This window comes from Danio rerio, chromosome 16 (assembly GCF_049306965.1).
Source record: "Danio rerio strain Tuebingen ecotype United States chromosome 16, GRCz12tu, whole genome shotgun sequence".
Classification (NCBI taxonomy): Eukaryota; Metazoa; Chordata; class Actinopteri; order Cypriniformes; family Danionidae; genus Danio; species Danio rerio.
The window spans coordinates 3,236,900-3,261,724 of record NC_133191.1 but is presented as its reverse complement, the minus strand read 5'-3'; the positions used below and the strand labels follow the sequence as shown (position 1 = coordinate 3,261,724).

The 24,825-nt window shown below is 36.6% G+C and overlaps 2 protein-coding genes and 1 long non-coding RNA gene across 5 annotated transcripts in view; 2 read left to right on the top strand and 1 right to left on the bottom strand.

Moving 5' to 3' along the window:
• Positions 1–3,223: 3,223 nt before the first annotated feature.
• Positions 3,224–10,375, top strand: LOC137487864 (uncharacterized). 2 transcript variants are annotated; one of them, XM_073925695.1, is made up of 8 exons: positions 3,224–3,604; positions 4,261–4,507; positions 5,281–5,510; positions 6,501–7,785; positions 8,117–8,349; positions 8,467–8,800; positions 9,528–9,754; positions 10,021–10,375. In XM_073925695.1, exons 1-8 carry the CDS (start codon positions 3,370–3,372, stop codon positions 10,278–10,280), a joined length of 3,051 nt encoding a protein of 1,016 aa, XP_073781796.1. In that variant the 5' UTR covers positions 3,224–3,369; the 3' UTR covers positions 10,281–10,375. The 2 variants fall into 2 exon arrangements, with proteins under 2 accessions (XP_073781796.1, XP_068070161.2); XM_068214060.2 differs by having other exon boundaries at positions 3,232–3,604; positions 4,258–4,507.
• Positions 10,376–14,363: 3,988 nt separating this feature from the next.
• The window catches only part of limd1a (LIM domains containing 1a), a 37,626-nt gene continuing 27,164 nt past the window's right edge, over positions 14,364–24,825 (bottom strand). The window contains exons 6-8 of one of the 2 annotated variants that reach the window (XM_073925700.1): positions 24,102–24,153; positions 20,272–20,340; positions 14,364–18,193 (exon numbers count right to left, since the gene is read on the bottom strand). In XM_073925700.1, coding sequence (XP_073781801.1) covers positions 18,059–18,193; positions 20,272–20,340; positions 24,102–24,153 — 256 coding nt within the window. In that variant the 3' untranslated portion in view covers positions 14,364–18,058. Of the gene's footprint in view, positions 18,194–18,223; positions 20,341–24,101; positions 24,154–24,825 lie in introns of those variants that run through there. The other variant, XM_073925699.1, reaches the window with a different exon arrangement.
• On the top strand, positions 21,036–24,548 carry LOC141378138 (uncharacterized). The gene is made up of 3 exons (XR_012391902.1): positions 21,036–21,136; positions 21,368–21,481; positions 22,202–24,548. It is a non-coding gene; the product is annotated as an uncharacterized lncRNA (long non-coding RNA).

The window sequence follows — 24,825 nt, the reverse complement described above, 5'->3', positions numbered from 1 at the left end:
AGATCTATTATTTCCTCCAAATCCACACTATCTTCTTCTACCATTCCAGAGTAAAATATGTCCCTCAATCCACAATCAGATCAAACTAATGCAATGTGTTGTTGTATTCTGAAAGCAAGTGCAGTTAAAATTGATTTTCCATTTATTCTCGATAATATGAACTAGGCTAGTTGAGATTATACTTAAGAAGTTCAACGAGCCTTCAAAATAAAAGGCCCAGCACTTTTTGATAAACGCAATAGATATAAATACACTAGAAATCGCATACGGATGCTGAACATGCGTCAATAGCACCGCCATATTTGTACAGTGCTCCCATGTTAATCAACCGAAGTAGTCAAGACTTAGACAAAGCTTTGTTAAAGATGAACCGTCTTTATGGTTTAGCATCCCTTTTCATATTGTTTAAAGAATGGGAGGAATTTCTTTTTTTCTATTTTGACTTACTAAATTGCCATTTAAAGTGTATTGGAAAATGTTGTACAAGCACAATTTTACTCCACATAATTTTATCATTTGGAATAACAGATGTATTTTACATTAGAGGAAATCATTTTTTAAAGACTGATTTGACAAATGAGTGTGGAATGTAATTCATTTAATGGATGATGACGGTAATATGTTGAGTTATGATCATTTTAAGTTAAAATTCAATTTTAATTGTGCATATAGAGAATTCTCTTTGGTTGTCAAAGCTATTCCTGTAGCTTTGAGGTATTTAGTTCAAGGTATAGTGCAATGCTCTTCTGTAATACCTACACTAGTTGATTTGGTAATAAATAATTATTCATTTTTGGATATTAAATGTAACAACAAGGTCTTGAGATCACTACTGACAAAAGAATATTTTCCTCTTCCTGTTAAAAGAAAAGTTTATCTGAGAGATTTTCTTAAGCGGACACAATTGAAATTAGAAAAAGATACCTGTCATTTCCCTAATTACCTAAAATGAAAGAAGTACAGTTGAAGTCAGAATTATTAGCCTGCCTGAATTATTACACCACTTGATCATTTTTCCCCAATTTATGTTTGATGGTGAGGAGCTTTTTTCAACACATTTCTAAACATAATAGTTTTATAACCTCATCTCTAATCACTGATTTATTTTATGTTTGCCATGAAGACAGTAAATAATATTAGACTAGATATTTTTCAAGACACGTCTATACAGCTTAAAGTGGCATTTAAAGGCTAAACTAAGTTAATTAGGTTAATTAGGTTAACTAGGCAGGTTAGGGTAATTAGGCAAGTTATTGTATAACGATGGTTTGTTCTGTAGACTTTTGAGAAAAAAATAGCTTAAAGGGGCTAATAATTTTGTCCCTAAAATGGTGTTAAAAAAATTAAAAACTGCTTTTTTCTTGTCAAAATAAAACAAAACAGACTTTCTGCAGAAGAAAATATATTATCAGAAATACTTTGAAAATTTCATTGCTCAGTTAAACGTAAATTGGGAAATATTTAAAAAAGAAAAAAAATTCGAAGGGGGCGAATAATTCTGACTTTAACTGTCCATTTCAAAACAATTAATGACATCTATCCATGTAACGAATTTTTAGAATAAGATTTAATTTAGACAGTAATGCTTGTATTTTCTGCTTGAAAGATATTGAATCCCAGGAACATCTTTTTTTTATAGTTGTTCCATTGTCAAATCCTTTTGAGACAGATTGTATGAGTGATCGATAACAAAAAATGTAATACCTGCGTTTGACTATCACATTGTGAAATTTGGCATTTTTATGAAAAACAAGGAAATTGAATTTCTGTGTAATAATATGTTGATTGTAGCAAAACTTTATATCCACAAATGTACATTTGTTAAAGTTTCTCCTTGTTTTAAAGCATTTAAAATGATTTCAATATTTTATATAAATCTATAAAACAGGTAAAAACAAAAGGTGCCTTAAAGCTCTCTAAGCTTTTGTCAACTTGTATGGACTGACCCAGCTGAAGGTAATGCATTTCCTTTTATATTATTTAAGGTTTATTCATGTTATTATTAGTTTGTACTGTTTTGTTTATTTTATGCTGCTTGGATATAATGTTATATATGTTTAACAATGGAAGTTGAAAATATCTGTTTGTTATTTTAAGTTTAAATAATTTTTTTTTTTTTTAAACACACACACAAATAAAAAAAAAATAGTCAAGACTTAGTTGACTATTCACGGCACCAGAGTGGACAAAAGTCAAGCGAACGCAGAGACTGAGGAAAACACAACCCAAAACCAGCCCTGTGTGAAAAGTGTTTGGCTCTAAACAGAACAACTGATTGGGTTAAGCTCAGTCAAGCATTTTCAAGCAAGGTATAATTATAATTTAGACCATATTTTATTCTCAACACATTTGTATAGGTATTCTTTTTAAATCACACTTGCATTGGTGTAAATTAGAAAATTACTTTAAGTTATATACTGTGTAAAAAAAAAACTTTAAAAACAATTTCAGACAAATGAAGTGTTGCATATTGCTATTTATCTAACTTGTTAAATCATTGTTGACAACTACTGTGAGAAATCATTAACATGATCAATGTCTTCACAAAGATCAATATTATTATTAATAATAACATATAATTAAAAGTATATTAAATGTGTTATTTAATAACTGGTAGCCCTTTACACTAATCAGTACCCAAGAAGAAGCTCTCAGTTTCCAAAAGGCTGGTGACCAATGATTTAGACCATATTTTATTCTCAACACATTACTAAAGAGCAGTAATGAAGCTCTTCTCCACTTCAGTTAAAATGATATTTAACAAGACATCTCACATTTTAGTCTGTTATTATTAACCTGAGCAGAGGCTTGAAATGTAATGGACCTAATGTACGTTAATCTACCAGAGTTAATAACCCAACATCCATTAAAGCAATCTGAAACACAATTTATGAGTCAGGTCAAAGTGTATTATTATTCAGTTAATTCACACACAGTCAGTGCGACATCACATTATCAAAGAGAATTCTCAAAGGGAAAAAAATTATTAGCATGCTGCAATATTAGCCTATCATATTATCCAACTCGGTGCACCATATTGTAGCTAGCGCTAGCTAATTCACTTTAGCAAGTTAGCAGAAAACATATATTATTACAATAATTGGGACTAAGAACGGCTGCTTTGGTGACTTTAACATTAAAGAGTATCTCGTATTATAGTGTGATGTAAAACTCGCTAAATTGATCGTCTGTAATGATGTATTTTGATGACAGATCGATCAGTGAATGGATGCATTTTTTAAAATGCGGGTCTCCGCCATGACGTAACTCCGTTGCTGTGGCAACCATGGAGCGCGTTCGGAATTTGAGTTCTACTGACTGTAACCGAGCGAAAAACGCCATTAGTGTGAAAATTGTCGTGTAGACTAAATGGACGCAGAGTTTCACCGTAGTGAAGAAATCCATACAGTTTGTCGACGCGTTTTTAACACAGTGTGTAAGAAAACAAATATCATGACTAACCTAATTAGAAGAAACGCCGTGATGCCGGCCTCGCTGGACGTCGAACATCTACAAGATCCAGCAGATGGCGTAGCCGGGCAGGCTCAGGCTGAGGGCGGCTTCGGCCCCTCTCCTGCTGCCGCCCGGAGCATCAGCCCTAACGGTAAATGTCGAAAAGAGCATCTTAAACACATTACTGTCACACATAAATACAAACACAGGCTCTCTGAGCTGTATAAACTTCACTACAGGGCGTCTTATATGTTTAGTTAACACATTTGAACACATATATAGACTGTAGGTCGTCTTAATGGATGATAAAATACATGTAAACGTCAATTATTCACTATATTTTGAAATATCTTTAATTAATCATGTGTAGTTTTTATATCTGTGAAACCCAAACTTGAACTTGTTATAGAAATGTAGATGTTTGTATAGGAATATAAATGAAGGCCCAAAAGAGGCACAGCAATAGTACTAGTTTTATTTTAAAGTATATTAAGTATAGTATTAAGTATATTAAGTATAGTATTAAGTAAAGTGTTTATAAGTATGTCTGTAATGGTCTTGCCCTTGTTAGGTTTAATCATGCTAGGTCCAAACTAACACTGTACCCTTCCTTCAAAATCACAGACAGTTTCAATATAAACATTCAAACAAACAAAACTGCAGATATTGTTTTTATCAAACTACATTCAGTCACTTTTGAGGCTTTTTTGGTGAAACACTGTTATTAACAGGTGCTTATTATTATGTTCATATACTCATTTCAGACATGTCTTAATAACTTGTTTCTTTGTTTTTGTCTGTTAGTAGGAAAGACCAAAGTGAAGAAGAGCAACCGTGTGTTGTCTTTCTTCAGAAGGGCATGGAAGGCTGTGAAGGCAAAGTTTCGGAGAAACAGAGAAACCAGGGACTCATCACAGCCGAATCCAGAATTACTTGATGTCCCTAATCCCAGAGATCCTGAACGCATTACCCGCCTGCAGGACCGCCTGGAAAAATGCGCTCTGAAGTGGACACCGGTCACTGAGGTCTGGCCCAACGTCTTCATAGGAAATGTGTAAGTCTGCAACACACATCACATCTGAAGCGGTCCTGAAATGAGTAACAAATGTTGTGCGGTGCATGATTTAATAAATAATGGTAATAGTTTAAAAAATAAGAGCAAATTTAAATGTCATGGTGACTTTAATACCAATTAAACAGTAATTAATAGTAAAACATACTGCAGCCTTATGAAGACAAATCAAACACAGCTCAGTTGTAGACTGTATTGGGCAATCTGAGCTACTTCTTAAGAGATGAACCCCATTATTTCTCTCACACACACATTTCAGAAAAAAATGCAATATTAATTTTAATCAAAACTAGCTTTGGTTGTGTTCAAAATGACATCAATGTTTTCAAAGTGCACTGTGAAGGGAGCAATTGTAAACATGAAGATCGCTAAAACTGAACTGTAAAAATACTTTGAAAGCAAATTACAGCTAAGAGAGATGACCTTAATGCTTTTTTAATAATTCCAAGTTTACATGTTAGAATGTTCTAAATGAATAGGGCATAGGGGGGATAACTGAAAATAGAACACAGCCAGGAACGGTTTCTAGCTACAGCTCCAGAGATGTAGTTGCAAGTGCACAAGTTTGCGAATCAGTTTGCGAATGTTTGTTGGAATGACAGATTTGGGAAACGTCAAATCAACAAATGATGTTTGTAATAACACACTTGCGACCTTAGTTGGCTAACGATGGTTTTCGGAAACGCACCCCTGGACAATTGTAGAGTAAGAGTGTTTTAATGAAGACTAATCAAGGCTGTTGTGTTCTTTTGCAGGAATACGGCCAGAGACCCAGCCAGACTGGAGGAGATGAACATCACACACCTCCTGAACGCTGCACCAGAGCTGGAGAATGAAACATCCAAAAATGAATGGGAAAAGGTTTACAAAGACATGAACATCACTTCCCTCAGACTGTCTGCAGACGATGATGGATGGTTTGATGTCACCAGACACTTTTTCCCAGCGGCAGACTTCATTCATACAGCCCTGAGCAAACCACAGAGTAAGAGTTCACTTCCACACACAAACTGAACCAACATTGTGTTGTACACTGCCAAATTGTTGAGTTTGTTTTCAGCGAATGCTGGTTTGTTTTTTGGCAATTGTGAGGACATTTCATAGGTGTAAAGGCTTTTATACTGCGCATGAAACAAATACTACAGTAATTCAGGAGTACTATAGTGTATAGCAGTAAATACTGTGCTGTTTTTAAACTCTAACTATTGTAAAGTTCTTCACAGAATTAATCTGTTTGGTGATTCTGTGGTACTACAGTAATATAAAATAATAGTCGAAACTGCTGTTTTCTACACTTATATGGTCTATTATGCAACAATACAGCAGAGTTTACTGAAGTGAAAACTCAACATTACTCTGTAAACAGTTAAGTACACTAGAGTATTTATCAGAGTCTCTCCAGTCACTGTCATTAGTGCGGTAGTGCGCTGGAGCTCTCATTAAACTGTTGTAAATACTATATTTACAGTAGAACAATGGAAGAGTTTCATAAAACTGTGTTTTCTATTTCTTGCACCCAAACACTTACAGTAAACAGCATATTTACTTTCTCTACAAAACAACAGCTAATTCTGTATGATTGATTAGCTTTTGGAAAAACTGGGGATATAGAGCAATGTCACGCGCACACACACACACACACACACACACACACACACGAATACAATACAGAACTTAACGTACAATTTGTTTCTTTAAGTCATAAAAGTTTATTAATAACCTCCAATAACACTCCAGATGAGCATTTCAGTGTGTTTTATAGAAAGTGCACTTACCCAAACATTTCTGCATTTTTACAGCTCCAGTTTAATCATTTAGAGCAATTTTTATTATTAATATTCTTCCCTCGTCAGAAATTTCTGGGTTTACTATCCTTGTGGGGACAGTATTTATCTATCCATCTCTCCATCTGTCCTACAGTGCTAAATGTGCTAGCGATACGTTTGTGTTGATCTTTCTCTCTTTGTTCCTGCAGATAAGGTGTTGGTGTGCTGCCTGCAGGGCGTCAGCCGCTCCGCCACACTTTTCCTGGCATATTTGATGATACACCACAACAAAACACCAGAGGACTCCATTGATCTGGTGACACACAAGAGATTTATCAGGCCAAGCAGAGACTTCTTGAGGAAATTAACAATCCTCGCTGAGCAGCGACACTTAATTGAAAGTGACGCAGCGAAGAACAGAAGCAACTCTGCTGCCGATAAACCAGACCCTGAAGTGGAGTCAGTTGATTCAGAGGAAATGTATGTTTGTGAGCCGTACGGTCTTAAACCAGTCACGAAGATTTCACACATACACAACCCTGAAGCCTGCTCCAAACTAGACAAGTGTGCTTTAAAGCCTGATCCAGAACCGGTCCCAGGTCCGAGCGGTTATAGACCCGAACCTAAGGCAGTTGATTCAGAGGAAATGTATGTTTGTGAGCCGTACGGTCTTGAACCAGTCACGAAGATTTCACACATACACGACCCTGAAGTCTACTCCAAACTGGACAAGTGTGCTTTAAAGCCCTATCCAGAACCGGTCCCAGGTCCGAGTGGTTATAGACCCGAACCTAAGGCAGTTGATTCAGAGGAAATGTATGTTTGTGAGCCGTACGGTCTTGAACCAGTCACGAAGATTTCACACATACACGACCCTGAAGTCTACTCCAAACTGGATAAGTGTGCTTTAAAGCCTGATCCAGAACCGGTCCCAGGTCAGAGCGGTTATAGACCCGAACCTAAGGCAGTTGATTCAGAGGAAATGTATGTTTGTGAGCCGTACGGTCTTGAACCAGTCACGAAGATTTCACACATACACGACCCTGAAATCTACTCCAAACTGGATAAGTGTGCTTTAAAGCCCGATCCAGAACCGGTTCCAGGTCCGAGCGGTTATAGACCCGAACCTAAGGCAGTTGATTCAGAGGAAATGTATGTTTGTGAGCCGTACGGTCTTAAACCAGTCACGAAGATTTCACACATACACAAAACTGAAGCCTGCTCCAAACTGGATAAGTGTGCTTTAAAGCCCTATCCAGAACCGGTCCCAGGTCCGAGCGGTTATATACCCGAACCTAAGGCCGTTGATTCAGGGGAGCTGTGTGTCTCTGACTTGAGTGGTCCTCAACCACAACCTCAAATGGAAGAGAAGATTTCACTCTTGCATTTGCATTTCACCCAAAATATTTCCAACCTGGACAAGCAACAATTGGAGAGCAGGAAGAAATGGGTCTCCATCTGTAAAGTCTTCGACAACCTCTACGTTGGAAGCTGGTAAGTCTGCAACACATTCATGATGTATAGTACAAAGTCATGTGATGCTTTAAATGGGTAATGGAGACAGTGTTGGGTAGGTTACTTCAAGAGAGTGATTACTTCAGAAGCTCTCCCTGTCCCACATTGTCTATTTGACATTCCAGCCTTTGTTGCCGGAAATAAAATATATTGTGGAGCTGGATTAGTGACAAATGAATGAGTTAATTCAGCTGAATATATTGTAAGAGGTTACTGAAGATACTTAAGAGGTTTCCTTTGAGTCTGTATATGTTTCTGCATTGTAAGTCCGTATAGAAAGCTGATGAAAGTTGTTTGTGATTTTGTGCAGGAAAAGGGCAATGGATATAGTTGCACTGAAGAGGAGAGGAATTACACACGTCCTGAACACTTTACCCATTTTGGCAAATCAAGATACATTGAGGAGGAAACAGGCCAAGCTGTACGAGACAATGAACATCTCCTACCACAACGTGTTTTCAAGAGACGATGACCCGTTTAACTTTAGCTGTCATATCTACAGAGTGGCAGAACTCATGCACAAGATTCTGAGCAACCCAGAGAGTAAGAACACACACACACACACACACACAAACACACACAAACACACACACACACACACACAGTGTATTAATATCATGTTCTAGTGTGTTCAATTGTTTTGTGTCTTTCTTTTCTCAGATCAGCTGCTGGTGCAGGATCAACAGGGTTCGAGGCACGCCTGCTTTTTCGTGGTGCCATATCTGATGATATACCACGGAAAAACATTGACGAAGGCCATTAGCCATATGATAAATCGTAAACACATCAGAATGAGCAGGGACCTCCTGACGCAGCTAGTCGTCTTCGCTTGTCACCACAATCAGCAGCAACAGCCGGGTTTGATGCCGGAGTTTTCATCGGTCGACATAAACCACCCTCAGATCATTTCCCAAATGTACCTTCGTACCGTCAAACCCTCCCAGTACTGGACTCCTGTCAGTGAAGTCTGGCCCAATGTCTTCATAGCTGACGAGTAAGTCTACAACACACATATAACAGCAAAGCATACAGTCAAATAATGATGCAGGGTTTCACCCGGGCTTAATTCCCACAGTTATGGAGTTTTTAAAAGATCTATTGCAGACATTAAAAGTCAGGGTAAATGTTTTTAAGTCATGTTTTATCATGTTGTTGTGGTTAGGGTATTTCTCCCAGCCATTTTATTCCGCTTGTCAACCTGCAATCAAATTCAGTCCTCAAATTCAGGCTGGTAAAATACTGTCTGAGGCTGGTTTTTGTTCGCTCAGTGCTCAGTCAGTTGTTGCGTCCCAATTCGCATACTTATACTACACCCTAAAAGTATGCAAGCTTTGGGACATACTACTTCCTCGTTCCTTGGTATCGAAACTTGTACCAAATATCGATATTTTTAACTTGTAGTATCGAAAATCATATAGTAGGGTATCGATGTTTGTCAAGGTATCATATCAAAGTCTGAAATCCCAGTATCGTGACCACACTACTTCAAACTATTTGACTACAGATTTGAGGACAGATGGAGTAAAAAAAGCACAAAATGCTGAAAACTGTTCAGAATCTGCGTTATTAAAAAATAACAAGCTCCTGTAAACTTTGTTAAATTCAGCATTTGTAGATTTACAGAACTCCAGAGTGAGCGCTGTGTGTTCTTCATTGTAAATTCAGCTTTTCAGTCAGTGAAAGTGAAGGGAAATTGAGGATGTTGTTGTGTTCTTGTGCAGGAAAACAGCGAGGAACAAAGTCAAACTGAAAAAGATGAACATCACGCACATTGTGAACGCTGTGCCGTTGTCCTTAGAGGAAGAGGAATGGAAGGACTACTACCAGAAGAAGAACATCACTTACTACAATGTGCGTTCAGGATTCGGAGTCCAGGGCTGGCCAAACATAGCACAGTTCTTTTCACCAGCAGCAGAATTCCTACACAAGGCCCTGAGTGACACAAAGAGTAAGAGTTGACACACACACACACATGCAATATTCATCTGCTGTTGAAGCAGAATTATTAGCCCCCCTGAGTTATTAGCCCCCCTGTATATTCCTGTATATTCCTGTTATTTCTGTATATTCCTGTTGTTTCTGTTAACAGAAAGCAGATTTTTTTTCAGCACATTTCTCAACATAATAGTTCTAATAACTGAATAATTGTGACTTCAGCTGTGTTATTAGTTGAATGAGCTTGTTTTGACCGTCTTTTTTTCTGCATTTCCTCAGATAAGGTGTTGCTGTACTGCAGCGAGGGCTTAAACCAGTCCGTCGTGCTTTTTATGGCATATCTGATGATCCACCAGCGCATGAAGCTGGAAGAAGCATTCGAGTTTTTGTTGGAGAGGAGACGCATGTGGATAAGCAGGGACTACTTGAACCAGCTGGTGATGTTGAATCTGGACCTCGCAAAGCTTCGCAAATTGAACGAGTGTAGACCCTGCTGCACAGCCTGCTACGAAGCTATCTTACGACTTAATCTAACGTAACATGCAGTATGTAAATATGTAAATATGGTGTTGACATGTCTGTTTGTCTTCTGTTCATGTGCATTGTGAGAAAAATAAAGAAAGATTTGCTTCAATTGTGTTTCTGACCAGTTTTCAGCTGACAAAGTTCAACCAGAAGATTATGGAGACTTAATTACTGCATAATTACAAATATAGAGTATACTTACTCATGAGTAAAATAGCTTACTCAGCATTTATATACAGGTCTCATTGCGTTTAAATGAGTTAGTTTAAACTCAGTCTTGTAATAAGGCAATAAAACAACATTATCTCACTTTGGGTCTGGTTCTGAATTTTAAAGAGCATTCTGGGTTAATTTAATCAATATCATCTGTTAAAACTATTCTGAAATGAAAATGAACAACATATTTGTAATGAGCGTGTGTATCATGAGTACAGAAATCCTCCGAACAGTAGTTTTGTCAAGTACTAAATAACTACAGTGAGCTTCTGAAGTCATTTAGTCCAGGGGTGTCCAAACTCAGTCCTGGAGGGTCACTATCCTGCATAGTTCAGTTACAATTTGCTTCGACACACCTGCCTGGAAGTTTCTATTATATGTAGTGAGAGCTTGATTAGCTGCTTCAGGTGTGTTTGATTAGGGTAACTTGGAGCTAAACTCTCCAGGACCGAGTTTGGACACCTCTGTTTTAGACTATATTAGGTTACTCAGGTCAGTCTCTCCTGTAACACTGTTTGATACATAAGATGTCAATGATGCGGTATCCTTTCCAAAGTCCATATTGAGTCTTTAAAAGTAAATATTAATATCTAGAAATTTCAAATATGTTATTACACACCGGCCACTTTATTAGGTACACTTTACTGGGTTGGACCCGCTTTTGCCTTCAGAACTGCCTTAATCCTTCGTACCATGGATTTAACAAGGTACTGGAAATATTCCTCAGAGATTTTGCTCCATATTGACATGGTAGCAGTTAGGTTTCAACACGTTTTTGTGTTACTTTAACTTGTTTTAATAAGTGAATCAGGTTTCTACAGATGGTTTTGTGTTACTATAACTTATTTTAATAAGAAAAACAGATTTCAGCAAATGTTTATTGTTACTTTAACTAATTTCAATAAGTTAATCAGATTTTAACAAATGTTTTTGTGTTACTTTAACTCATTGTAATAAGTTAATCAGGTTTCAGCAAATGTTTTGTGTTACTTTAATTAATTTTAATAAGTTAATCAGGTTTTAACAGATGTTTTTATGTTAATAATATTGACCTTAAAATGGTTCTTAAAAAATTTAAAACTGCTTTTATTCTAGCCGAAATAAAACAAAAAGGACTTTCTCCAGAAGAAAAAATATTATCAGACATTCGGTGAAAATTTCTTTACTTTGTTAAACATAATTTGGGAAATATTTAAAAAAGAAAAGATAATTCAAAGTGGGGCTAATAATTCTGACTTCAACTGTATATACGTCCCTATAAAGCAGTATCTGCAACCATTTTTGTTGTATTGTGACAGCTCCAAGAAAAACAGGAGCAAACAGCTTGTTTCATCTACTGCGAGCTGATTGGATGTAGTAAAGTAGGCATTTCATTCAGAAAGATCGGGAAAAGAGTTTCGGGAGCTGTTCATTACGCTGTGGCGACCTCTGATTAATAAAGGGACTAAGCCATAAATAAAATAAATGAATGAATATATATGTATGAACACTACCGGTCAAAAGTTTGGGGTCAGTATGATTATTAAATGTTTGAAAATAAGCTTCTCCTGCTCACCAAGGCTGCATTTATTTATTCAAAAATACAGTACACACTGTAAAATTGTGTTTGCTTTTTAAAATAACTGTTTAAGTAAAGATTACCTATAAACTAATTTGGAGAGGATCGCATGCTTATGATTGCTTGCAGCTGGTTTGCATTTTTTAGCCGTGGCCGCACTAAGTTAACAGACCAGACAATCACAACTCTGAATGGTGTTCAAATAGAAAGAGTTAGCTTCTACAAATATCTAGGTATTTGGATTGATGAGAGATTAGCCTTTGATATACACATTGACAAGTTATTGAAAAAGTCAAAATTAGGTTTTTTATACCGATCAAAAAATTGTTTTCCTTATAAAGCCCGTAAAAAAGGAGTACATTTCTGTCTATAATGGATTATGGTGATCATCTTTATATGCACGCAGCAGCTACTCTACTAAGAAAACGAGATTCTGTTGATCATGCAGCAGGACGCTTCGTCACAGGTGCAGACTCACGAACACATCACTGTCATTTGTATGATTCCTTAGACTGGTTATCTTTATATCAAAGGAGAAAATTACATCGTACTTATTTATTTTAAAGGCTCTTTTAGGTAAATTACTATCCTATCTTTCTAATTTGTTAACATTTCACACAAATAACCAACACACTAGATCTGGTTCATGTATTCGTCCCTGTCAGAACTTGGCAAACATGCTTTTTCCGTTTACGCTCCCAGAGCTTGGAATGACCTGCAAAATAGGCTCAATCTTAACACACTGCCGACTCTGAGTACTTTTAAACACCTTTTACACAACATCCTAAAGGCCACTTGTAATTGTTTTTAATGATCTGATGTTTTTATGAATGGTAATTGTAACTTTGTGGTAGTGTTTTTGTGACTTTATGTGAAACTTTATGTGCTGCCTGCCATCTTGACCAGGTCTCACAGGAAGAGGAGACAGTACTGTCTCAATGTGATCTCCTGGCTAAATAAAGGAAATAATAATAATAATTCAATTAACGATTCACCAATCAGACGATTGCTAAGCCACTATAAATACCCTAAGTTCCATATGACAGCCATCTTTGTTTTGAAGAATCCCCCTTCACCCCTACTCCTCCTCCTTTCCTAGATGGGTGGCAGGCGGGCCAGTGGTTAGCACTGTTGCCTCACAGCAAAACATCACTGGTTCAAGTCATTACCAAACCAGCCGACATTTCTGTGTGGAGTTTACACGTTCTCCCCGTGCTCACGTGAGTTTCCCCCGGGGTCCCCGGTTTCTTCTTACCATCCCAAAACATGCAACTTAAGTTAATTGACTAATCCAAATCGGCACTATGCTCCTAGTAAGTAGTTATCTCTTTAGAGCGATCACTATCAGCAGGGGAGCTTTCCAGATCTACCTGAGCTCAAACTCCCCTCTCGCCTTACAAACGTGAGGAAACCCTGCAGCTCGAGGATCTTCTGAGCTCAGGGCTCTCTCCCAGGACAGCATGCCAAACATGCTTTATAATCAATCCTCAGCTAAGTGTGAACTCTTGAAAAATAGTTTATAATTTAATTGAATCGTTTATTCCAGTGATTTTAAAGATGTATTGTCAGCTTCATTACATTATTGGTATTGTATTTCAAAGATATCATGCTAACCGGTTAGCATTTAGGCAGATCACCTTCTGCACTTTTAATGGACTGATTGGCTATTAAATCATAAAAGTAAGCAAAATTGCTTCTCATATATGTCCTCGTGTCATATAAACCAACACCGGGTCATTGTGGATATGTACCGTTGTCTATATTTCTGGAGAGCTCTAATTATGTACCCACAGGTACGTCTGGCTGCATTTCGTCTTTAAAATGGATGCTACGAGGCGGTATGACACTACTGATGGCTTGTGTTCCTTTTTGTGTTCCGCTTACCTCCACTGGCTTTTACCAGTTGCCCAGTAGCTCGCTGTGTATGTCGGTGGACTTGGGACACGGAGAGGAGTTGATCATGATGATAGGGTTTGAATCCGGGGAAGAACGGTTCCAGAAACCAGGTAAAACCACAGCAAAAAAGATAAACCAAGCTGGCCTGCTGGATTTATGCGAGAAGAGAACCTGCAAGAAATTTGAGATCATAAAAAAGCATGCACAGCACCCTCTGGTGGATTTGCACAAACCAAAACTGCGAGCAGACGTACCTCCGGTTATGTATTCTGCTCTCCCCAGAAATGTAGACCTGGGTACATATCCGTAATGAGCCTGTGTTGCATAAAACCCCCCAAAAACATGACCCTTGATTTAAACGTGTGTATTGTAAGCAGACCTGGCATGTCTGCATACAATATTTTAAGAAATCACCAGCATGACACAATTTCCAATAACCTCATCATATCCTATTTTTAATTGGAGCAGATGGATAAATAATACTGATAGAGATCACAATCAACTTAAAACAATCAAAATACAGAAACAGACTCGCCAAGTCCTTCACGGTGAGCTGAGCTGTACTCATATATGGCCTCGAGATCATTTCATCTTCATCTGGTGTGTGTTTTGCAAAACAAGTTCCCACATTTACATGATCTTTACTCCTGGCTTCAGTAATGGCAGTCTTGGAAAATCACCTGATGTTCTGTAAGGCCCAATGTTTATGGAGAACACTATGTACAGAAGTATAATTATCAGGAAAAATAAATGCATCTGAAATAATGGCCTCAAGAAAACTAAACCGAGAGTAATTCGTCTTCCAGTCAGTCGAAGTATGTGTTTGACCTGCCAGGACTTACAGTGGAGATGAAATCGCAAAGGTATTACTGAGAATACAAATGTACAGCTGTTGAAAATGCTAATCTGATTGTGTGAGAAAATAAAGGTCAAATGACAGATCATTGATGTTGTGGTAATTAAACTGATGTGATCGGTGAGAAAAGTTTCTAAGTTTAATGAAATGAAAAGTGTTTGGCATTTAAAATGTATGGCAGCACATTTCCACAACACAACTGCACCTATCTTTCTTAAAATTTTGACTTTTTTCCTTGTAATTCTGAGTTTAAAGGAGACCTATTATGCCCAAGATAAAAAAACAAGTCTCTGATGAGTGTGTGAGTGTGTAGTTTCAGCTCAAAATACCACACTAATATTGTTTGATAACTCTCTGAAACTGACCCCTTTAGGCGTTGATCCTAACTAATAGTGATGTTTTGGTGACTGTGGCTTTAAATTCAAATGAGCTATTTTCAAAAAAGGCGGAGCTACAAATGCCTGTGTCAGCATAGTGGCAGATTCAAAAACAAGACTAAAGTTCTATGCTAATGAGGGAGAGATGGTCATTAGTGGGCGGGGCTTTCCCCCTCTGATGACACGTACAAAGGGAGAATGTCAATCAAAGTGTTTCAGCAGACGGTTTTGATCAAGTGTGATTATAAAGAATAAAATTAATTCATTTTCACCATTAGAAGCTGCTTATATTCACACACTGCTGACACACAACAGTGTTTAAACCCAGATTAAAAGTGATTTTTGCATATTAGGTCCCCTTTAAAGTTGCAAAGTTGTCAATTATTTTTGCAGTTCTGATTTGATTTCTCACAGATCACAGAAAAGCAAACTTACAAGTAAATATTTTTTGTAAAAATTTTCTATTTTGAGTCCCAATTACACATTTTTTATTACTTTTACTGTGGTGGAAACAACCTTCCATATAAAATTAATTAAATCTGCAAGTTTTTGTCTTGTTTCAAGTATGAATATCTACAAATTCTTAAATCAAGAAGCATTTTCTTTTCAAGTAAAAAATATTGTCTTGTTTTTAGAAATAATATGCAACAATTAACTGAGTTTTCCCCATAAACAAGCAAAATAATTTTGTTTTTTAGAGCACCCGTGAGGTCTGAAAAGCATTGAAAAAGTCTTAAATTTGATAATCTCAAATTAAGGCCTTAATAGCCTTGAATTTGGTATACAAAGTCTTGGATTTCGCTACGAAGATCTTAAATAATTTATTTATTTTTGCCTTCCCTAGGATTAAAGTTCATACCATAACAAAATGACCTGTTACTAATGTAGGCTAATTAAAAATCATGCAGCGTATCGCTGAGTGCAACTCACGCTCCACGTCATAGCAGAAAGTGCGTCGCTGTAACTTACGCTACTATGGCGAGGGAGGCGAGCGCGAGTATTTACAATGCTCTAACTGCTTAAAAACAGAAACAGTGCTCAATTTCATAGCAGGAGTTTTCTGGACAGTCTTTCACTGGCACTTAAGCTCCCGAGCGAGCAAGCGCGCATATGTGTGTGTGTTTATGTGTGTGAATGAGAGAGAGCGTAATGCTTTGTTGCTTGCTTGGTGCTTTGTGTCTATGTGTGTGTGGATTTATACAGACAGCTTGTTACAGGTGTGTGTGTGTGTGTGTGTGTGTGTGTGTGTGTGTGTGTGTGTGTGTGTGTGTGTGCTTTTAAAAATGTTTTATTCAATTTAAGTAGTCACTTGTACATAATTATTTTCTAGGGTTCAAAATTTATACAGATTTTACATTTTCCCCTCATACTTCTGTCGGAATGGGTACAAAGGCATTAAATTTCATTTGAAATGGTAATAAAAAGGTCTTAAAAAGCTGTGAATTTAATTAGGAGGGTCCCGGGGGTACCCTGTTTTCGCTTTGAAAGATTATTTGACTTACCCCATTGACAGATTATTTTGCTGTTTTAAGAAAAAGACACACTTATTTTTGAGATATCATTTCTAAAAACAAGACAATATTTTTTACTTGACAAGGAAATGCTTTTTGATTTAAGAATTTGTAGATATTTAGACTAGAAACAAGACAAAAACTCAGAGAGGAGCCATTTTTTTGAAGTGTGACAGAACATTAACTGATTTTAATACCCAATTTTCATGCAACTGGGTCTATATTACTATAATAAATATACATTCATAAATAGCCATGTCTATTTGGTAAACGTGAAGTACATTATCTATTACACCCCAAATAAACATCTGTTGGTGTAAATTGAGCTTGACTATGTATTGTACATGTATCAGTACACCAAAACAAAATAATAATACTAATAATAAAACAGCTATATAAACCAGTACAAGAAGAGAATGAATACAATTACCGAGCACACCTTTAGTAAAACTTAAATAAAAGCTTATATATTCTTCCTTGGCTTTGGAGAAACTCAGTTAAAGGTTTCGTAATAGTTGCTATATTTACAAAAAACTCTGCAGCAATATTGCCGTGTAAGCCAGCGGCTCATCGTGTACAGCATTTGTATAATAATGGAAAAGCTAAATATAAAATAATAAAATATAAATAGAAGTATTTCTTAAATGATGTAATATAATAATGATGGAGAGTGGATATAAAAAGTCTACACACCCCTGTTAAAATGCAAGGTTTCTGTCTTGTATAAAAATGAAACTACAGTAAACACTTTATTTTTTATTTACTTCAACAAAGTATTGCCTTAAAGGTGTGTACACTAATGCAACCACTTTATTTTAGTTTTTTATTTACTTCAACAAAGTATTGCCTTAAAGGTGTGAGGAAAAAGTTCTACTCTAGTTTTATTTTTTTACAACACTAAAACCTTGCATTTTAACACGGGTGTAGACTTTTTATATCCACTGTATCTCACACATTTATAACGCAATCTTGACTGAATTTGGTATTGCACCAGCGGAGCATCTTTGGTATTGTCTGTGAAGTGCCACAGGAGGGCGTCAAACTGCAAAAAATGCTTTTCTTTCTTAGATTCTGTCTTGTTTCTAGCCCAAATATCTAAAACCTCTTAAATGAAGAATTATTTTTTAGACAGGCATAAAATATTATTTTATTTTCAGAAGTAATGTGCCAAAATAAAGTGAGTTTTTCCTTAAAACAAGCAAAATAATCTTGTTTTTAGAAAAAAACTCACATTAATTTTACACATTATTTCCTAAAACAAGACATTATGTTCTGCTTGTCAATTAAATGCTTCTTGATTTAGGAATTTTGAGGTATTTGGGCAAGAAACAAGACAACAAATCTACATAAGAAAAGCGTATTTGTGCAGTGCAGATGTCTAAAAGTGAGTGTGGAAGTTGTTTGCTGTGGACTGGGGGTCGATGTGTTTTAGGTGACACGCGTGGCAGAGCAAGTGTCCGTCTAGAGGATAACAGCGGTGACCTTCTTCATCATTCAGCTCCATCTGACAGTCCTGAAGAAAAAACATTCACATCTTCAGCAAAACAGCTTTACAGCATCACCACCAAAGCCAACAAATCAGTCATTTATACATCGTTTTAATGTGGTCGTGTCATTGGTCCATGAACATTTCCTGCTTGCTATCAAACTATTTCATAACTGTAACAAGAATGCAATTCAATCATAACTGATTGTTAAAGCAGCTATAATAACATTATTTATCAATATGTGCCTCTTTTTGGATTCTCAGAAGCTGTAGAAATTAAAAATGTAAAACAGGAAGTATGTGGGGACCACTGTTTTCGTTTGCATCCCTCAAAATGGAGCTCTAGTGCTGGTTAAAATGCATCAGGTGTGTGGACCCTTTTCACATTTACTGGTTTCTCAGCAGCAGAAATCGTCATAGTTGGTAAACTCAGAGCGCAGTGAATGGGAGAACACAAGAAATCATTATTTACAATGCTATTTGCTGAAATAATAAAATAAAAACTCCACCATGGTGTTATCAAGACTTTCAGAAGGAAACAAATAGTGTGAGACTGATTACAGTAGCAGAAGAGAGAATAATGTCAGATTTACTGTCCATAGATGCTGAATTGCAAACACCTCACACAAGCGGTCATTAGTTTTTTGTAATTTGATGCAAAGATGATAGAATACATGCATAAATACAAAATAATGCTCATGTTTTTTCATCTATGTATGAAAAACTTCAAAGGAATTAAGATGCTGATGACCTAGAGGCTTCTCTATATGAGAAGAGCTTAATTCAGAATCACAGCTCTATATCTAATTCATACAATCTGATTCTTACCTATACTTTGCCCTCTCATTCCCCAGGGTTTATGCAGGTTTCATCAAGTCAAATTTAAGACTTTTCAAGACCTTTTTAACACTATTATGAATAACATTTTTGACTTAAACAAGGCTAAACGCTAAGGATTGTTTCTTATAGCCCAGTTAAAACAAAAAAAAACATCGAAAATTAATTTTGCAAGGAAGATAATTAAACCATATGTTTATACATATAAATATAAACAGAGTTGGTAAATAGAGTTAATAAATAAGAGTTAATAAATAAACTTTTGGTAAAACGCTTATCGAGATGGAATGTTAATGGTTAGATGGGTGTTGGTCAGATTGGATAGCTTTACATGGACATAGGAAATTTAAGACCTTTTTAAAATTATTTAAGACCTACAACACATGATTTCAGTGAATTTAAGGCTTTCTAAGGCCTTACATTTTGATTATTAAATTTAAGGAATTTTAAGACTTTTTAAGACCCCGCAGAAGCCCTGTTCCCTGTTTAAGCATCAATAGGAGAAAGAACTTTGAGTTGGTTTGGATCAGAAATGGTGGAAAATGGCTGCTGAGAGAGTTAGTTCCTCTTCTTCTTGTGCCAGACTGAGTCTGATTCAGTTTAAGGTTCTTCATAGAATTCACCTAACGAATGTCAAATTAGGTAAGCCATTCCCAGGCGTGGATGTTTGCTGTAATAGCTGCTCTCTGGCTCCTGTTGATCATACCAACATGTTTTTTTCTTGTGCAAATTTTTGGAGTTCTTTCTTTGATGCTTTTTTCTACAATTTTCAACTTTGCTTTATTGGATAACCGTTCAATTAAGAATGCTAATGTTCTAGCCTTTGTGTCAATGATAGCCCGGAGACGGATTTTATTACACTGGAGGTCTTCTAAACCTCCTTTGACTCTCATGGTTAGACGATTTGATGTCTATTTTATATATTTAAATAAAATTACGTTAACATTAAGAGGTTCCACTGAAAAATTGTATAAAAACTGGGATCCTCTAATTAATTGATCAGGAATGCAACACACCTCTGATTTATACGATTAGTTTTTTCAAGAAAGACCTCTGCTATTAATGTGTGTGTGTGTGTGTACATTTATTGTAAAAAAAAAATAAAATAAAAATAAAATAAAAAGGTGTAAATTATTGATATTGTGTGTTTTTTTTTTTGGTAGACTCGACAAAAAATAAATAAATAAATAAAGTAAAAAAAAGATGCTGATGACCGCTAAACAACTAACTATTATTTTGAAAGTAAGTAGCGTCGCCTTCAAACTCACCTCACAGTGGTAACACTCCACATGATAGTCCCTGTCCATGGAGACCACGCGAATGGTTTCATCCGATCCCTACGACAGTAAACAACCAATGAGATGACAACACACATCACTCCCATAACCAAACAAAAGACATTTACAGATTCTCCTGATTCAGATTCTAGAATCAAGGTAGCACAGTGGTTAGCTCTATCGCCTCACAGCAAGAAGGTTGCTGGTTCGAGTCCCAGCTGGGCCAGTTGGCATTTCTGTGGGGAGCATGTTCTCCCCCGTGTTGGTGTGGGTTTCCTCCAGGTGCTCTGGTTTCCCCCACATTTCAAACACATGCACTATAGGAGAATTGAATAAGCTAAATTGGCTGTAGTGTATGAGTGTGTGTGTGAATGTGAGAGTGTGTGGGTGTTACCCAGTACTGGATTGCGGCTGGAAGGGCATCCACTGCGTAAAACATATGCTGGAATGTTGGTGACCCCTGATAAATAAATGGACTAAGCCAAAGGAAAATGAATGAATGACTGAATCAGACCAGAAGTGTCAAGCCAAAAACCTTCCAAAGGCTGCAGCCACTCGTACATTAGGAATAAGGTTGATAACACAGTATACTGTTGTTTTAATGTGGAGATTTGAGCTGTGAACTGTTCTCATGCTCCACTTGGGCCATGATCCGAGAGTTTCTCATAATGCAGTTCAATGTGTTGGCTCTGAACTGAAGCCTCTCATGACGGTGTCAGAGATCTGCATGCCTCTGGGGTCGTGTCTCTAATTATAGAGAGCAGGGGCTTTAACAAATTACTCACGCCTTAACTTAGTAGTGATCAGTCCATCATCAATGCTGAGAGAATTTTCTTCAGTAACAGACCTAAAGGAGGTAACGTAATGTAATGTTCTGGATAGTGCATGAAGCTGTAGTTGTAGAGATCTCAGCATTAATTTATTAATTTTCATACCGCTTAGTTCCTTATTTATCAGTGGTCGCCACAGAGGAATGAACCGCCAACTATTCCGGCATGTGTTTTGCAGAGCGGATGCCCTTCCAGCCACAACCCAGTACTGGGAAACACCTATACACACACAAACTCATACACTTTATCCAATTTAGGAAACCGGAGCACCTGGAGGAAACCCACGCGAACACGGGGAGAACATGCAAACTCCACACAGAAATGCCAATTGGCCCAGCTTGGACTTGAACCTGCGACCTTCTTGCTGTGAGGTGACAGTGCTAACCGCTAAGCCACCGTGCTGCCAGGTCTCAGCATGACATCCAAAAAAAAATGTAATTTAGTTCCTTATTTTAAAGTCTTAAGTTCACCCAAAATTAAAAATTCAGTGGTTCCAAACCTTTATGAGTTTCTTTTTACTCTGCTGAACAAAAAAGATGTTAAGAAACCTGTAACCACACTGCAAAAAATGCTTTTCTTGCTTAAATTTTTTGACTTGTTTCTAGTCTAAATATCTAAAATTTCTTATATCAAGAAGCATTTTCTAGACAAGCAAAACATATTATCTTGTTTTGAGAAATAATATGCCAATATTAAGTGAGTTTTTCCTTAAAACAAGCAAAATAATCTGCCACTGGTGTAAGCAAATTAATCTTGCTTTTTCTTTAGACGTAAGATTATTTAGCTTACCCCATTGGCAGATTTTTAACTTGTTTTAAGGAAAAACTCTATTAATAATAATATTATTGGCATATTATTTCTGATAATTTCTCATATTTCTCAATATGTTTTTCTTGTCTAGAAAATTCTTCTTAATTTAGGAATTTTTAGATGTTTGGACTAGAAACAAGACTAAAAATCAAAGTAAGAAAAGCATTTTTTGCAGTGCACTGATTTCCGTAGAGGGAAAAACAAATACAATGAAAGTCAATGATTACAGGTTTCTGTAAATATTTCTCTAAATATCTTCTTTTGTGTTCAAAATCAAACAGGCCTGTGACAAGTGAAGATTGAGGAAATGACGACAGAACTTGACGAATTACTGGAGCTTGCGCATGATTTACTCATTCCTATTTTTAAAATCATGCAAACTATTTTTTTAGTTCTCCTGTTTTACTAGAGATGATTCATTTTTCCGCCATATTAAGTAAATTGTGAGCAGGATTTATAACTACCCTAGATGTACTAAAGCAGAGCTGCCCAAACTCAGTCCTGGAGGGCTGGTGTCCTGCATATTTTAGTTCATACCCTAATTAAACACACCTGAACCAGCTAATTAGGCTCGTTTTTTTAGGTACAGTATACTAGAAAGCTTCAAGCAGGTGTTGAAGTAAGTTGGAGCTAAACTATGCAGGACACAGACCCTCCATGACCGAGTTTGGACTCCCCTGTACTAGAGCATGTGCATGATTAATATGATTTTATTCTCTTGATAAAAATAAATTGTGTTCAGTTACAGTTTTTCTCGATTGCTTGGATGCAGTTGTCAACTGAAACTCCACATTTTCAAAACAGTTAACACACAGGCCTAAACAGCGGCACTCATGGTCAAAATGACACATTTTGCTTGCAAAAGGCACATATCGTGTCAAAACATTTAACATATGCAACAAAAGCTAGTTTTACCTTCAAACTACACAACTTGCAAACAAGTATAAGAGCTCTTTCAATTAATCATTACACAATGCACAACAAAATACAAAATACAGAACTCAAAATGCACCACCATTGCTTGCCATTGTAGCTTATAGCCAATGGCATTTGTTGTCTCTATTTGGGCTGTCAAATTCGCCTTTTTGCAAAGAATTGGATCAAGAATAAGATGTGCTTTGATTGAATATATATTGAATTCATGACATTTTTCAAACTGTGGCTGAAAACTGAAATACTGTATATAAAAAAAAAGACAAAAGTAATAAAATACTGTAAATATTAGAGAAAACACATGTAAACTAATATACAGTCAAAACTATTGGGAGTATACATGCATAAATACAAAATAATGCTCATGTTTTTTCATCTATGTATGAAAAACTTTAAAGGAATTAAGATGCTGATGACCTAGAGGCTTCTCTATTTGAGAAGAGCTTAATTCAGAATCACAGCTCTATATCTAATTCATACAATCTGAATCTTACCTATACTTTGCCCTCTCATTCCACAGGGTTTATACAGGTTTCATCAAGTCAAATTTAAGACTTTTCAAGACCTTTTTAACACTATTATGAATAAAATTTTTGACTTAAACAAGGCTAAACGCTAAGGATTGTTTCTTATAGCCCAGTTAGGACAAAGCCATATTGACCTCCTCCATCAATGCTGGCACAGAACAACACAGACCTTCCATCGTTTTAATAAGGTTTGCAGAATGATGGCTAATTGAAGATTTGTGTGAAGGAGTGTCAAACCGGTGCTTCAGTGATTTCATACTGATGTTGGTAGTTTTTAATAGTTAGGAATAGATGGATTCTGTTTGGTTACCAAAACTAAAACAATGGAGTTTGGACTGCTTGAATGACATCTGTGTTAACTGTTTGGAAAAATGGTGGGGAAAATGTGTCAACCCAATGAGAAAGGGTTTACACATTTGCAAGACCTGTCCTCTGCTCTGCTGGGATAGTGATAATGAAAATGAAGAGGAACCTAGTTTCTTTAACCAGGTCAAAGCAAACTAGAAAAACTGTAAATCAGTTTAATCATTTGTGATATAATAAATATGTAAATACATAAATTACCTGACAAAAGTCTTGTCACCTATCCTAGTTTTAGGAACTTCATTCATTCTTTCATTCATTGTTTTGTTCTTCTTGCATGTCATGTGGGTCTCTGTAAAGTCGGTCTCAGTGTGAGAAGTTTGTAAAGGGTGAATGGCTTATGTTACATGTGTCTTACCTCAGAGGGAAGGATGGGCTGATTGCAGGCTGCACATTTAGGAGCGAGAACCCTGAAGATGACAAGAGAAAGATGAGAAATCACAAAGAGCAAGAAATAACGAAAGTCCTCCATTAAAGAAAAGATGAAAGGCATCAGGATCACTCTTGACCCGGTGTACAAAAACATGTTTAGTGGTACTTCAGCTACATTTAAAAATGTCAGTGCATTAAGTCAAATATCAAAGTGTTTTCTGCAATTTGATTACGCTCAAGGTTTTCTCAGAGCTAATTAAAACGTTCTTGCAATCAATCTGAACCAACAAGTGAATCAGGATTTTAGTCAAAATATTATGCAGCTCTTTTAGGGTGGGCAAGTTTAAGTTTGTTGTAAATAAGGGTGCATTTATTCTTTTGCACAATGCTGTGAATAAAGTAGAACTGCAAAGAGCAAATGCAGTACAAATGTGAAACATACATATTCAGTGTCTTGTGCTCAGATACCTCACTAAATGCAGTGAGCTCTATCTTTACTCTAGTTTTTTAAATGGCTGTGCAAATAGTATACAGAGCTGTCTTGAGCCTTTTTAGAAAGTCACCAAAATCAGACTATTGCAGTGGAAATAATTGACATCATCATGAAAACATGACAGCGGCAACACAGTGGCGTAGTAGGTAGTGCTGTCGCCTCACAGCAAGAAGATCGCTGGTTCGAGCCTCGGCTGGGTCAGTTGGCATTTCTGTGT

Bases quoted from the DNA above. Each gene is read 5' to 3' on its own strand.
- LOC137487864 (XM_068214060.2), top strand. From the start codon at position 3,370: ATGGACGCAGAGTTTCACCGTAGTGAAGAAATCCATACAGTTTGTCGA. The intron at 7,786-8,116 runs GTAAGTCTGCAA...GATTTTGTGCAG, and splicing joins AACCTCTACGTTGGAAGCTG to GAAAAGGGCAATGGATATAG. The intron at 8,801-9,527 runs GTAAGTCTACAA...GTTCTTGTGCAG, and splicing joins AATGTCTTCATAGCTGACGA to GAAAACAGCGAGGAACAAAG.